This window comes from Rutilus rutilus, assembly GCF_951802725.1.
Source record: "Rutilus rutilus genome assembly, chromosome: 8".
In the NCBI taxonomy this organism is placed as follows: Eukaryota; Metazoa; Chordata; class Actinopteri; order Cypriniformes; family Leuciscidae; genus Rutilus; species Rutilus rutilus.
In genome coordinates, this window is record NC_140222.1 from 31,866,654 (window position 1) to 31,882,400 (window position 15,747).

At 37.2% G+C, this 15,747-nt stretch overlaps 1 protein-coding gene across 1 annotated transcript; it reads right to left on the reverse strand.

Moving 5' to 3' along the window:
• Positions 1–5,600: 5,600 nt before the first annotated feature.
• On the reverse strand, positions 5,601–12,447 carry LOC311295417 (vitellogenin-like). Its single transcript, XM_084416788.1, has 28 exons — positions 12,355–12,447; positions 12,188–12,208; positions 11,956–12,107; positions 11,583–11,834; positions 11,347–11,508; positions 11,108–11,256; positions 10,864–11,014; positions 10,618–10,775; positions 10,364–10,529; positions 10,154–10,279; positions 9,809–10,027; positions 9,503–9,720; positions 9,321–9,418; positions 9,053–9,177; positions 8,862–8,963; positions 8,638–8,757; positions 8,342–8,528; positions 8,145–8,247; positions 7,873–8,058; positions 7,656–7,767; positions 7,376–7,565; positions 7,048–7,298; positions 6,911–6,955; positions 6,751–6,828; positions 6,454–6,660; positions 6,226–6,368; positions 5,991–6,129; positions 5,601–5,905 (listed from the first exon to the last, which is right to left on the reverse strand). Exons 1-28 carry the CDS (start codon positions 12,392–12,394, stop codon positions 5,780–5,782), a joined length of 4,026 nt encoding a protein of 1,341 aa, XP_084272914.1. The 5' UTR covers positions 12,395–12,447; the 3' UTR covers positions 5,601–5,779.
• Positions 12,448–15,747: the final 3,300 nt, after the last annotated feature.

Sequence of the window (15,747 nt, forward strand, 5' to 3'; positions counted from 1 at the left end):
AGAGGTTAGGTTACCCTGGCCTGTTATCATGTCATTCTTCAGCCAATGTCCACAGTGAAATCATGCGGATCATTTGTCTTTTATATTAAAAAAGTCCTGTCTTTTATATATGATTCAATTATATCATATAAAATAATGCTGAAGCAATGAAATTAGCTATAGAGTTATATTACAGTAAACATATTCCATATTATTGTACATTTTTATACAAATATTAATTGTGGTTAACAGCCCTGGCTTGAAGGCAAATCTTAGTTATCAGTTTTGGGTTAGGTTACCCTGGCCCTTAATCTAATGTTAAAGTTCATATTAGTTTATTCATCTGATGTAAAGACTGGTGAAATAACATTGAATGAACTTTGGAACTAGACGTGGAGTGATCTGTGGACAGTTTTATAATTGTTAATGAAAGTAATTTTAGTAATTTAAACAAATGCAAAGTATTCAACAGCAGTAGACTGCATTGAACTTGGCACTTCATATTTAAAAGTCAACAGTGATAGAACCCTGGAAAATATGTGATATATTATTCAAATGTTAAATAATATTTTCATAGACAATAAATAACACCAGTTGAAGCGTAACTCTACGTATAAACTAAATATTTATGGCAGCCTCCGATCAGGAGTAACGGTTGGAATAAAATATCAGACAGACTGAACTGCATCAATAAGCTCTTCTTTTACCTGACAGACTTCAATTCTTTAGACATATGATAATGCTGACATTTACACTCGCTTCCATTTTAAGAGAGAGAACATTATGTGAAAAGATTACTTTGTTATAGCGGCTCTTTAACACAAACCCGTCCTAAACAGCGCGCCGCTGTGTGCATCAGTCCATGTTGTACATAACAAATATCAGTCATAATCAATAAAAGTAATTTCTTATGTTTTTTGTATAATTTATTTATTGATCCTTATTAATTTCATTTCAAATACAGTTTCTGAATGTTATTTACATTTAAAAACACTTATGTTTTTCATGATCAAGTAGGCCTAGGCTATTGTATTTAATGGAAACTTATTTTTACCGTTAGTAATGCGAGGCAAAAGAAGTTAGAATGAAGGATAAACTGAAATTCACGGCATTTCAACACAACTTTTGCTAACGTACTGTATTTTATTGGATCATCGAGGCTAAACGTCATATTATGTGACTGCGCATTACTTTACGGAGAGCTTACGACCTACTAGAAACGTTCTGCCTTACGAACAAATGGTGCAATGGAATAAAGTACAGAGTTAGTTACAAACTAGCTAGTAGTTACTAAGCCTCTAGTGTGGACTTTATGCTCCAATTTAAGAAAGAACTTACGAACGGCTGGTGCAACCCTACCCATGTGTATTTAAGTTCCTCACCTTCACTCAGTGTTTGTCTGGTCTGAGTTAGAGTGTGTGTAAGTTGTGTCCGTTCTGAACCTTCTGTGAATTACTGTGTGGATTTTTATTAAACTCTGTTTTGAATCTTCTTCGTGTATTCCTGCACCCTTGCTGACAATTAGCTCTTAATATCCATATAGAGTGTCAACCTGAAGTTCTATGTAGGCCATCAGTGCTGGCACCTTAATGTGCTGTTCAATTTTGATGTTAAAAGGTGCAGTTAGCTGTGGATCCCTAAACCTTGCGGCAGTATTCAAATAATAAATTGTAACTGAAATTACCCATTGGGGCATTTTCTTGAGATGCTAATCAAAAAGACAGCATTTGGCTTTGTCCAATTACGAATAAACAAATGAAGCAGGTAGAAGCAATTCAGCAACAATTAAACTTATTGCCAAGATTAATGAAAAAAAGTAAAAAATGTTTTGCCACATGGTCTGATAAGGCAATGATATTAGATTCATATTTTAAAAATACCAATTAGGCTACTTAGCTTTTGTCACTAAACTTACTAACTTCACATTTAAACAAAAGGCGGCGCTCGTTGTTGCGCGAACTTCCGGTAAAGCGGATGAGTTTCACGGTGCCAGAGCCCGTCTACGGAGAGCCTGCCCACTCCCTATTAAACCCTATTGTACCGAATTTTGGTTGTAGTACCACCAGAGTTCCACTGGGGGCGATCGCCATGAGTGCAAAATGAATGGGAGTCAATGGGGCTAGACAGCTAAATTTGTCTCTTTCACCCGATTGCCGTTGAGAAATCTCAGATGTGATTGTAGATTTTGCAAGTTCAACATGGGTTTTAGGTCGAAAGTTGAATGAACGAGTACTTATGTCCTTTCGATTTCTTACAGGTTGAGTTGTTGTTGCCCATAACACGCTAGCATTCTGCTAATGACGTCAGCATTCTGACGTCATTGACATTTTGAAAGACTTTTTAAAGCAAATAAGTGACTCTAAAAAATCTAACACCCAGCAATGTGTAATTTCTTTGCATCTCCTTTCGAATACAACATTCAAATTACTAGACAAAAAATTATATCCTGAGAAAAGTGGATTTTGAGGGGTATACCGCCATTGACCTCCATTCATTCTGCACTCGTCCTGTGAGCGCCCTCATATGGAATCAGAGTGGAACTGCAACCAGTTCAGAAGCCGGAAGTGTATAGTGAGAGTGAAACTTCTCGCCATATTAGACATTCTCTGACGGTGCTTTAAGAACGTGCTGTTTCAGGTATGGTTTCAACCTTTTTATATTTAATGCCTATCCTAATGCAAATGCAAAAATCCTATTTGTCTTGTGTTTTAATCCAGGTGTTTCATATGCCTGTTTAAGGTGGTGGGTTTTTCGTCATCATCGGTGGTCCAGTTCAACATAAGCTGCTGAGCGCCTACAAATAGCTTACTACGTATTTGCTGTTTAATTGACTTGCTTTTACTTTTAATTGACACCATTAGATTTTTTTTTTTTCTACTTCATGAGAACTGGTGGGGATGCTTTCATTGCCCGGGATTTGATATTGGTTACCCAGAATATAATGAGCTGTATTTCATGTGGCCTTTGATGCTCATTACTCTTGGTCATCACTGGTCATTTTAGTTTTGATCTAAGTTTTCGTCCCTTTTGCCTATTTACTTTTGGATGTGAATGTTGTTTTGTTTGTTAATTCTTCTTTCTTTCTTTTTTTTTGCTCAAGCACGCTCTTCGTCGCCCAGGTACGATGTAAAAAAAACAAACATCTGGGCTGTATTTTACTGATGCTGCCAAGGATATCTGCTTATCCTGTTCACATAAGAGTACCCTGAATTTAAGTAGTGAACATGTAGTACAGAACAATGTTGTGAGGCGATCATCTGGAATGTATCCTTCTACATGTGATGAGAATGTTTGTTATCGTACTGTTTTGAGATGAACACTGTGCGTTTGGGCCTAACAATTGTTTTTGTGTATTTTTATTAATTTTTTTGGAGAGTTGTTTTCTTTTTGTGTACTGTACATTATTGTTTAAGTTTTCTTTTTTGGTTAAAGCTGCAGTGCACAGTTTTTCCTCTTTGTTGCCATCTCTGTTAGAAATCTGCAATTGCGGTTATTCGAGGAATTATCAACTTTACGTGCGTTGTGCCTCGGCATGGCACAGCGCGGATGAATCCTATGTTTTGAGGAGAATGTGCGGCTGTCAGTCACTGTGCCGGTGTGGATACTGGCATTCGCAATCACAGATTCTACTTTTTGGAAGTATGACCAACATAAGAATTTTCACCAAAAAATGTCATCTGAACAAGTAAGTAACATCCACTTTTGTTCTGACCAACTAAGGGGAAAAAAGCATTGCAGTAAATCGCGCCGATTAAATCTAACGATCGCTCATATCAAGTCAAACTGTGCAAATGATACTTTGTTCTCAAATTGTTAATGTTAACAACATCAGCATTGCGTGACTACATTTAATGCCCTTCCGATATTTATCCTTGTTTTCACATGGGCCGGTTGCAGTCTCTTTTTTTCTCCGAAGTCTGAAGTCTTTCGCGTTTTACAACGGGTGAATCTCCAGTCGTCACTGGTGATTGTCGTTTGAACCTTTCTGGATCCGCCATCAAATTTATAAGTTGAATTATATCAAGTGCTGTGAGAAAAGGCTATAAATCTCCATCTCCAACATCCTCACACACTCATAGCCATATGCTCTCATCGAATATGGCCAGGCTGGAGCGGAACATCCTGATCGGCAACTGCTCACAATGCACACAGGCAACGCCCTCGAGAACTGCCCGTGCATGCTCTGCTCCCAGCTTAGTCAAATGACTATTCCACCTTTTTAATTGTTCAGAATTAAATACAGCCATGAACACCAGGCAAGTGAAGCATGGCCCGAATGCTGAATATATACTATATTAATTAGACATCTAAACTTCTCAAAGTAAGATCATTATTCCCCATATACCCAATGTTAAAATAATATTTAAGCAAAAAAAAAAAAAAAAAAAGCCTTAAAGTTTCCCCCTTAAAGTCTTTTTTAATTAATTCACTGATATTGTCACATATATGGTGGTATTGAATAAATGCATGACACACAATATCTCACAATAACTTATTTTAATAAACTTTTTAAATACATTTTTAATACACAGAAAATAACAGAACTGAACTGAACAGGGAGTATAAATAAACAGGGAAAACATAATGATAGACAGGTGAACATAATCAGTTACCTGTTAAAGGAGACTAACTAGGAAACAATCAAGGCTAAACTGAACTGAAGCACAATAAACACATAGGAACACAAATACAACAAAACAAAACAAAACATAATACTGACAGATATATATATATATATATATATATGTTTATATATATATTCTCTTTTTTATTGTCCGCTTGATCTCATTGTCTCTTTACCCAATTAACGTTCTGTATTATCTACAGTATCAAAGAGGTGAGCCTATGTTTTGTAAATACTGTGCCCGACAGTCATGCCAACAAAGCCTTGATTCTATGACTCAATTTATGTAGGCGCACTTATGGAAATTATTCAGGAAGTTCACTTTGCAGGAATTTATCATATCAGGCTATATATTTCATCCTATCTCAGCTGGTAATCAATAGGTTATAGGAGCCTATATACAGTAGCCTATTTAATAATAATAATATTAATAATATTAATAATAATACCCTAATATAGCATAAATAATAATTTAGTAAATAAAAATAAAAAAGACATGATCATTGAATGGATTTAAAAGGCTGTGGGATGGGATGGATGAAAATGTTTTCTTGTAGGCCTATATTATTTTATGTTCTTACATAATCTTTTAAAATGTATTGCTAATAAACTATTGAAATAAGATTTTAATTTATTAACAATATCCATTTCCGATATTTTCATGTTGCTAGGGTCACACAGGTTTGTTTACACATTAAACTCACACAAGAAATACAGTTAATGTTGTTCCCTCAAGAATCAAGAATTCAGGGCCACAAGAAAAATATGTCCTTCCCTTTAAAATAGGATTTTAAAGCCACAACTTCACATCACGTGGCCACAACACAAAAATGTTGTTGTTACCTCAACAAAATTATCTTTTGGCCATGACATATTATCACGTTCCCACAAATTAATATGTCGTGACCACGACAAAACTATGCAAACCGAACATGTCCCCTCTCGTTCACCATATTATATATGTTTCATAAATAAATAATAAATTGTGAACCTTATTGTCAAGTGTAAAAAAACGTTTATGAGTACTGAGTAATATTGTAAAATAAAATCAGTTTGCACAATTCTGACACTTGCAGGGTATTTATTAGCATTAGATTGCATTACATTACAGATATCACAAGAGTGGCAATGTATTCAATTAAACTGATTGTGAAAATGTACAATGTCATTCATTTCTTATTCTTCCTTGATATGTTTCTGGATCCAGGAGAGAATGTCCTCATCGATATGAATGGAAAGAGTTCCGTCTGGATTGATGGGAACAGCGACAGGGAGACGGATATCCATCCTTGACAGTGTCATCTAGAGCAGCAGGAACAAAAATAATTTGTTGAATTTTCTTATTATATTTCTGTGAGAGTCATAATTTAACTGAAAACTATTTCACCTCTGGAATCCTAGCAATGACATTCAAGGATCTCTGAGTTGGCAAGGCTGCAGTCAGTTCAATCTCTTTCTCACTGTTCGTTGCTCTTTCTAGTCTAAAGCCCGTCTGGAGAGCCGCCATAGGGATGTGCTTAGACAGCCTAATTGTGAAGGGATGCACAAAGAAGAGCAGATTAAACCAGTTCCATTTTCTAAACTATACAATACATTTGTCATTCAGTGCTGCTGAACATTACTTTTTGGCATATGTGGTGACAATTATTGGCAGCCTCTCCCATTCCAGCTCTAGACGTACAGCAGGGAATTCGCCCAGGACACCGGCTTCAGCTTTAGCAGTGACTGCATACTGTTGGCATTCTTCACCCCAAGCAACCTTGGCCTGAAGGACATTTGTGTTCAAACGATGGTAATGATGTAAATGATTTCACCTGAGAAATTAATTTCGGTAATAATTCCAGTCTTACAGTGACTTTGTGCTTGCTCAGCAGGGCACCATCAGCACAGATCTTCAGGTTGTCATTTTCAGCGATGGAGGAAACAACGAGCTGCACTCTTGCTGTTGGCTTGTCAAAGTAAGCAGCAAGTTGGTAGCCCAGCAGCTTGTGGTCAACTCTCACAGCACGGGCAATGACAGCAAAAACAGGTGGAAGATCATTTCCGAGGAACTTAGCCTGAAAGCAGAAACCATAATCAATTTAAGTGGATTTTAGTACAAAATGTCACCTTTGGGTTATATGTTATTAATGAACTAATTGATTCACCTGTTTCTGGAGAGCCTCAAAGCTAGATGCAGTGCTTCCACTGCTTACTGCCTTTGAAGCACCATGGGGTGCCAAGAACTGCAAGCAAAAATAAGTTTTGTAATAAGTAATCAATATAACCTGAAGTAATAATATTAAAAATAGTCTTTTTAGTAGTTACCCGATCTTTGTGGAATTTCTTGAAGGGCTCCATGATAGTGGCAGTCTAAAAATACATATAAAATGATTCAGTGAAAAAATATATTTATGACACAAATATTGGCTACCTAACCAACACCCTACATTCCACATCCTCACCTTACTCATACGAGAGCTGGACATGGAGGAGCTTGAACTACTGCTGCTGCTGCTGCGGCTGCTACTGCTGCTTTCAGAAGAGACGGGTGCATTTTTGTCTTCAGTCTCCAGGATTTCCCTCAGTTTCAACAGGAAGGCCTTTCCTTCTGGAGTCTCTTCATCAATGAGGCTGATTTGCTTAAGGAGTCTCTCAGCAGCTCTAGGACCAACTTGGACTTCAAGCTCCAGTCTTTCAACTGCAGGACCTTCAGCTAAAGCCAAAATGACAATTATAATTTTGTCTGAAAATATTATTGTTTAATCAATGTAATCTTCTCTGAACGAATACCTCTTGTCAGTGCAGCACGGGCTGAGTGCTGTCCAATTATGTAGAAGAGAGGAGAATTTCTGATAAAAGCAGCATTGTGAGAGTGCACCTCAACGCACCCCTTGATTTCAATGTATGGGACAGCAAGACAGAGAGTCTTGTGAAATGGAGCAGCAGCTCTCACGGGAGTCTCATCTGGTATTTCAGAGGACTGAAAAGAATAATGAAATATTATAACAAGCCTCGCTATTTTAAAACTTGAAGCAAATTAATGTCCATCATATGTGTGTTCAAAATTTACCAAATACTCAGCAGGAGTCTCGGAATTTTGCATGGCCAGATCGGGTACTAAGGGAACAATCCTCTCGGCGTTGGGCTCTTCAATGTTTCTGACCACAGCAAGAGTCTCAAAGCTGTTGGAACAAGAAAAAGGTGAATCTCACTTTCAGAAACCTTTTGAATTGTTTATGAATTGATTCAGAATGTTAGCTACACTGGACTGACTAAGATTGCATTACCTCACATCAGCAATGTGTTCAGGAAGCTCAACAGGCAGAGCCTCCACCTTGTAGTTGCCCTTGAGAATGTCTGCTCTTGCAACCACTTTTCCAGGGACAATTGTACGGATCTTTCCTCTTGCCATAACAGCAGCTTGGATCAAGGCAGTGTTCACTCCCATCACAGCAAAGGTCTGGAGAACAATACTGAAATAAGAATAAGGGAGATTGTTGTTAAACTGTTGTCATGTACATTATATCTCATCTTCATAAATGTAGCTGCAAAAGTATACCTTGGTCTAGCTTCAGCTTGGAGTTGAATATCAGTCTTCTTGAGCTGCTCAAGAGTCATAGTCTCAATCTCCTCAGGGAGACGAGGTGTAATGGTGGCCTTAACTAGAGGGATGAACAGAGCAACATCAAACTTCAAAGTGACACTCTTATATCCAAGGTAAGATAAAAAAAAATTCAAGGAAAAAAAAAAACATACCATTGAGACTTGCAGCAGCGACAGCAGCAGTGTACAAACTGAGCTCCATGGGCAAACCAACTGCTGTTGGCAAGATTCGACGCACTTCAGATGCAAGCAGGGGTTTGGCATACTGGAAGGTAACTCCTTCCTGCAAAGCTTTAAGGGCACTCTTCAACAGTTCACGTGGTTTGGGTCCAGTGACCATCTGGGGATAGTGTTTATGAGAAACTTTATTCTAATTGTTAGAATTTTTTTGAGACAGATCACAAAATAATATGGTAATGAGAGAGAAGGCATAAAGTCCAACACAATACCGGTATTGCTTCTTCAATGATGGTCTTGTCAATGTTGAAATAAGCCACTTCTTGTCCAAGTAATTTGATATAGGCTGAAGCCAATGGCTGATTGTTTGGCAAGGTCTTCCAGTTTGCCAGCTTGAGGAGTTAACACAGAGAAGTCATATACATATGCCTATGTCATGCTTATAATATTACTTTAAAAAACAACATTTTATAATACGCTGGACAAGAAAACGTACAGCTCTCAGTGTGCGCTTGATCTTTGTGATACGGTCAACACTTTCATCTGCAGCAGGAGATTGCAGAAGAGCCTCCTGGATTCCTTCAGTTCTCACACCGATCTGTTTGAAAGGATCAATTGAGTGAAGGTGGAAAATATTTTAAAACCATGAATAATTTTTTTTTTTTTTTAAAGCCTTGGTTGTCCCACCTCAAGAACATCAGCAGCAGCTCCAGCCAGGTAAGCACGTGCTTTAGCTACAACAGCTCTGGGCAGGATGGTGGCGGCATCATTGATCATGTAGGCACTACCAGCAGCTCCAATCATAAGAGGAGCTGCACAGGGACAGAGATAAGAATACATTTAATGTGTCAGATTTTAAGAAACAACACCAAAGACACCGTTTGTAATACCCTAATAACAACAAAGAAAGACACCGTTTGTTTTTTAGCTCTCTTATAAAAATGACTAGACTCACTATGATAGATGTCCAGCTGAATGGCTCTGCTGAAACGGAAGCTAAGCCTGTCCAGTTTGCGACTCATGAGCTTGATGGCAACATTAGCTGCACCCGCACTGAAATGGACAACCATGATTACCTCTGGCTTGTGCTCATTTTATGTGATGAAGTAAAATATGTGAGAAATGATTTGTTCTTACACAGATGCCATATCCGGAGCAGTGATTCTGGTCAAGGACTTGATGTGGGAATAGGCAAAGCTTGCAACATGCATGTTAGTCTCAGTCTTCAAAGCACCAGCAAGATTGGAGACGAGAGCCACTGAGGGCTTGGACTCAAACAACACAATACAAGCAACCATACGCACTTCAGGGTGGAGAGCCCTGTCCAATACAAGCTGCAGGGCCACTGGCTGAACCTGAAGCAGGAAAAAAGGTTAGTATATTATTGGATGAAAATGTGTGTAATCTTCACAGTAATTGATTCCTACACTGTCTGACACTTACCAGTTTGTGCTCTTTCTTGGCAATGTTCCTCAGGGCCAAGATGGCATCAACCTGGACTCTAAGAGGCAGAGAAGTAGCTGCAGTTCTCAGTCCAGGTAGGAGCTTCATGATAGTTTTAAGACTAGCAGGGTGACCAGCATTGCCCAGAACTTTCAGAGCCAAAGTGATTTCAGGAATGTCATTTTTAGAAATGGCCTCTGCAGCAATCTCATGGATGGGCTGAGGAGTTTGAAGCACATACAGTTAGACAAATAATATACATTTTATTAGTAAGATATTTACTATAATAGAAAAATATTATAGTAAGTCCATGGCAGAAATATATGGAGGTCTTGAGGTGTTTACCCTGAGGAGCTCAGCGGGGCAAGTGGGAACAGCAACGCAGTGTTTGGCAATCATGGAACCATATCCCAGCATGACGACTTCACGAAGAGCTGGGATTGTGGCGATTTTCTCGTGCTTAGCCAAACTCTGTTCAGTAACATACATAAATGATTCATTTGATTTTGGTCATATTTGAAGAACAGCACTTTGAGTATAGTAAGATGTACCCACAGCTGTCAACTGGATGGTCTCCAAATCAGCAGTGACCATTTGCAGAGCAACTACAAGAGCCTGAATGAACTCAGGAATGGTAAGTTCACCAGCCAGGAACTTCTCCTTGATGAATTTTACAATGACTGGTGTGCCAACAGCAGGAAAAGCATCCAGAAGCCAGCGCCTAACAGATTCATTGTTTTAAAATATATTCATAATAAAATATTGTCTTTGAACTATATTCCTATGAACTTATTGCTTAAATATTGTACCTGTAAACTGGTTTGTCCTTGAACTGAGCCCAGATAGCCTCAATATTCTCCAAGGTGGCAACACGCAGTAACTGGATGAGCTCAAGAAACTTAAGTGGAGCATCATCATGGACCATGGCCACATTGTTTTCAACAAGGTGCTTTAAGACCTCGGTAATCTAGAGAGAGAAAGAGCAAAACTCAGTTGATCATGGATCAAAGGCTTTCACTTGGAGACTGTTAAAGATTTTGAGTAATGAATTATACCTGGGCTGGTGCATTACTGATCTTCAGGAGCTGAATGGGGGTCTGAAGAATTTCAGTTGAAAACTCATACTGCAGGGATCCACGGGCCAAGTATTCAGCTTTGATTGGAACAACAGGTGTCTTCTCAATCTCAACAAAAGCCAAGGTTTGTCTGAAATGTTTTTATTTTATTTTATTTTTTTATTAGTAATATTGTTACTACTTCATTTTTTAAAAGAGAAATCTCACAGAGGATCAATATTACTTTGCTTCCATCTGTGTAGCACCATGGATCTCATTGAAGGGTGAAAACTGATGCACTTCCTCAACTGTTGCTTCAGCGATCAGTACACCGGCGGCAGATGGTTTCATGATGTAGTTGTAAGATGCTGTTTCAATCAGACTCTTGACCCTCTGTTGGGAGAAAGGTTTGTGACCACTTGACTCTTGGCATTTTCATTATATTGAATAAATATTTAAAGTCTTTCTCGTCTTCTTCATTACCTCTGTGCATTCAGCACACCTCTCAGTGTACGCCAAACCGATGTCCTTCATGATTCTCTCCTGACAGTGGCTCAGATCCTTAGACTTGGTGACAATAACGTGGTTGGCCTTTGGATCCTCACTGATGATGTAGTGGGTCCTGCACACTCCCTGAACTCCAGCCTTGAAGGAAAAGTAAAAAGATTAGATTGTAGAACTCAAAAAAGATCAAAAACATACTAGGATCACTTTCTTACCTCTTGCAGCTCATAGATGTTCTGGGTTTTTTTCAGGTTGAGCTGAAGGATGTTGAGGATTCCTCTGTGCAGGTTCAGTACTGTAGGGGAGACTCCTGCAGGGGCGAATACCTTTCCAACCACACCATTAGCATACTCAAACTTGATGGGAATCTGAAGCTGAGCAGCCAGAGCTGAGGTGAGCTTAGTGGCAGGAACAAATGGATCCTTGGGCCAAATGCCAGCATACTCGTGGAGCAGAGGATCCATGAGCTGAAAAGGAATATTTTCACTTATTTTCACAAACAAGGGAATTGTTGCTTTTAACAGTCAATGTTTGCTAACACAGTTTTAGTTTTTCCTTAGTGTTGAACATCTTAGTGTTGGTTATTACCTTCATCATGAAGGTGTTCTCTGTCACGGCACTGAGATGAACCTTGCTGCTGACTTTTATTCCTGCTCTGGCCAGACCTTCTTGAGGAAGACCACCCAAGAGCAGAGCCTCATACTTGTACACATAGGTCTTGTCAGGGGCAAACTCAGGAACTGAAAATGGTAGAGTATTTTGGTTGAGTTTAAGCAAGTATACAATTTACAAATTACCAAATTACAATTTTGTTACTTACCAAGGTTGATCTGTTGACATGCTAAAAGAAACAAATGAGAAAATATGCTTTGAAAATGACTTAATTTAACCAATTTATTTTTAAGAGGTTCTAATTAATTTGTTTAAAGAGAAATATTTTAAGAAAAGAGATACAGGAACTTCTTAAGTTCAAAACATAAAACTTACCCACAAGGGCTACAGTCAGGACAAGCACAACAGCCCTCATGACTGATGGTTTGTGAAGAGCTACTCAGAGAAACAGACCTTTTATATTAGTTTATTGCTGACCAAGTATTCATTTTTAAATTAATTATTAACAGATGTCTTTAAACATAAAAAGATTGTTGTGTCAACCTATCTGAACATCAATATCAATTATAGGTTAGGTTACCCTGTTCTGTCATGTCACCGTCAAGAGCAATGACCAAAGTCAATTTTGCATTTGTCTTCATTTGCCAGAATGTTGATCAGGAAAATGTATCTTTGCCTAATTCTTTCATATATATGTATATATATAGCTCTGGAAAAAATCATAACACCACTGCAAAATTAATTAGTTTCTCTGAATTAATTATTTATATGTAGCTATCTGTTTGAGTAAAATTAATATTTTTGATTTATTCTACAAACTACTGACAACATTTCTTGCAAAGTTCAAATAGAAATATAGTAATTTAGAGCATTTATTTGCAGAAAATGACAACTGGTCAAAATAACGAAAAATTATGTTATGTTTTCAGACCTCAAATAATGCTAAGAAAAGTTTATATTCACTTTTGAACAACACAATTCTGTTTTAACTTAGGTGAGTTCAGAAATCAATAAAGTGGACTAAGCCTGATTTCCAATCACAGCTTTCATGCTTCTTGGCATGCTCCCTATCAGTCAGTCACATTTCTGCTGGGTGACTTTATTCCACTCCTGGTGAAAATGTTTAAAGCAGCTTGGCTTTATTTGATGGCTGGTGATCCTCTTGCTTACATTCCAGAGGTTTTCAGTGGGTTTCAGGTCTGGAGATTGTGATGGCAATGACAGGGTCTTGATCTGGTGGTCCTCCATCCACACCTTGATTGGCCTAGCTGTGTGGATTGGAGCATTGTCCTGCACAAAAAAACAATCCTTTGAGTTGGGGAATATTGTCGGAGTATATATGTATATGGGCCATTCTACAGAATTGGTTTATTGAACACACAGAAACTACATTTTATTGAATAACACCCCCAAAAAATTGTTTGGTAGTGATGTTCCTTAAAGTTACACACAGATTGTAAGACTTTTGAACACATTTACCTCAATATGATGGGCCCTATCTACTCACCATATAAGGGATAAAGTAGATCCAGCTGGTTGTTCTCTCAAAATAAACCCCGGACAGGGTGATGCTTCCATCAGCCTGAAGGGGGGTTATTTTGAGAGAACAAGCCTGAATGGGGTTTATTTTGAGAGAACAACCGGCTGGATGTACATTATCCCGCTTATTACACGGCTACTTGCCACATAAGCAAATAATTAGACAAAAAATATTGATCTGAGTTGAAATATTTTATTAGCTCTTTAAACACAAAGCAAGTTCAAACTAGCCGGACATTCAAGAGATACAGTATGCAGTCATACCACTTATTACACAGCATTTCGTCACATAAATAATTAATGAGATAAGAGATATTGATTTCAGATTAATCTGTAATTGTACCTGTTTGTATCTTATAATACAACAGTGTACAAAACTATAGTTACAAAATGGCAGCAGCTGCATTTGTATCAAACTACAGAGAGCGAGTCCACGATACTGGATGGCATAATTAAATAACTGTACACAAAATTTTGATTTGAAGTTTTAGTATTTTATTAGCTCACCAAATGCAAAACTTCCACAAAGAAAAAACTTTCCTAGCATGCTTATATCGCTGCTGACATCAATAACCCGGATGAGCCTGCGTTATCTGTTTTCAGAGGTTGTTATAACATACCGCTGGATGGCGCGATTGACCAATCAGAATCAAGTATTCCACAGAGCCGTGTAATAAGTAGCTATAAGAGAGAGGGACACAGGAATATTTCCTGATCAAAAATCAGTCTCACTGTCTCAGCCAATGGACTAAAACATACACTGTTTCGGTAGTGACATGAAAATGTGGGACACATTGTTTCGTGATATAAAAAGAAAATTTAATAAAAATATATATATAATAACTTTTATATACTTTTAATAAATATATATAACTTTTTCTAAAAATCAAAAAGATATTTTTAAAAACAACAATTATTTCAATATAATTTGTATAAGTTGAAATTTAGGGGTTAGGGTTCAGGACCAATATCTCCCAACTGAAAGTACCCAATAAATTATGATTTTATATATATTAAGCTTACTGATATTTTAAATATTATTGGGGGATTCAGAATAATAGAAGGATCTTAGTTAACATCTAAGATTTAAAAAAATGTTGGTTGTGGGACAGCAGTTTGCACCAATTCTGTAGAATGGCCCACATATATTAAAGATGCACAGAAATGAAAATTCTGGACGTGCTTGGCCAAAAACTGAATCCAAATAATGATTAACTTCTTATTTTTTATAATTGTGTTATTATTAGATTTTCTTTAGATTAAATTCAATAATTTTATTATATTATTAATAAAATAACCACACTTTTATTTAAAGTAACATACCAAAATTGTACAGAACATATATTAAAATAATATTAAATATCTTATTTGTCACAGGCTGGTTGAAGCAGGATCTAAGTGCAGCAGTTTTAACTTTAATTACAAGAAACCAAACTCAAATCTTTACATAACAGAATCACTGGAACAAGGCTCACAAACAGAACAACCAACGTGACATACAATAACATAAAAATGACAATGAAATGAAAGACACACAGGGTTAAAATACACAGCAAACACAAGAACGAATGAGACTAATTAATTAATGAGACACGCCTGAACAGAACTAACTCAATCAGTTACCAGAGACAAACAGGGAGAGAAGGGAGAGAAGGGAGGGGAACTGAACTAATTAACAAACTGACAGAAAAACACTAGAACTGAAATTAACTAGAAACATGAATCAAAACACACAAAATGGTAAATGTTTTCTTGTAGGCCTGTATTATTTTATGTTCTTACGTAATCTTTTCACATTTCTTGCTAATAAACAATTTGAATGCTGCATATAGCGCACAATATAATATGATATTAAAGTATAGGTTAATAAAATAATTTCTTCTGCACTTTTTTCATTCTTACTTTAAGATAAAATATTAATTTATGAACAATATCCATTTCTGAAATTCCCATTCCCATGTTGTTCCCTCAACATAAGAATTCATGGCCACAAGAAAAATATGTCATTCCCTCAACATAGGATCTTAAAGCCACGACTTCAGATCACGTGGCCACAACATAAAAATGTTGTTGTTACCTCGATAAAATTATCTTTTGGCCATGACATATTATCACTTTCCCAAAAATTAATATGTCGTTACCACGACAAAACTATGCAAACCGAACATGTCCCCTCTTGGTTGCCGTATATTATCTTTCATAAATAAATAATAAATTGTGAACCTTATT

What these genes read in the sequence shown, in the direction of transcription:
- LOC311295417 (XM_084416788.1), bottom strand. Translation starts at nt 12,394, where the DNA reads ATGAGGGCTGTTGTGCTTGTCCTGACTGTAGCCCTTGTGG. An exon ending in ACATCTATGAGCTGCAAGAG is followed by an intron (nt 11,509 to 11,582) that starts GTAAGAAAGTGA and finishes TTTTCCTTCAAG; the next exon opens with GCTGGAGTTCAGGGAGTGTG. An exon ending in CGCTGCTGCAAGTCTCAATG is followed by an intron (nt 8,248 to 8,341) that starts GTATGTTTTTTT and finishes TCATCCCTCTAG; the next exon opens with TTAAGGCCACCATTACACCT.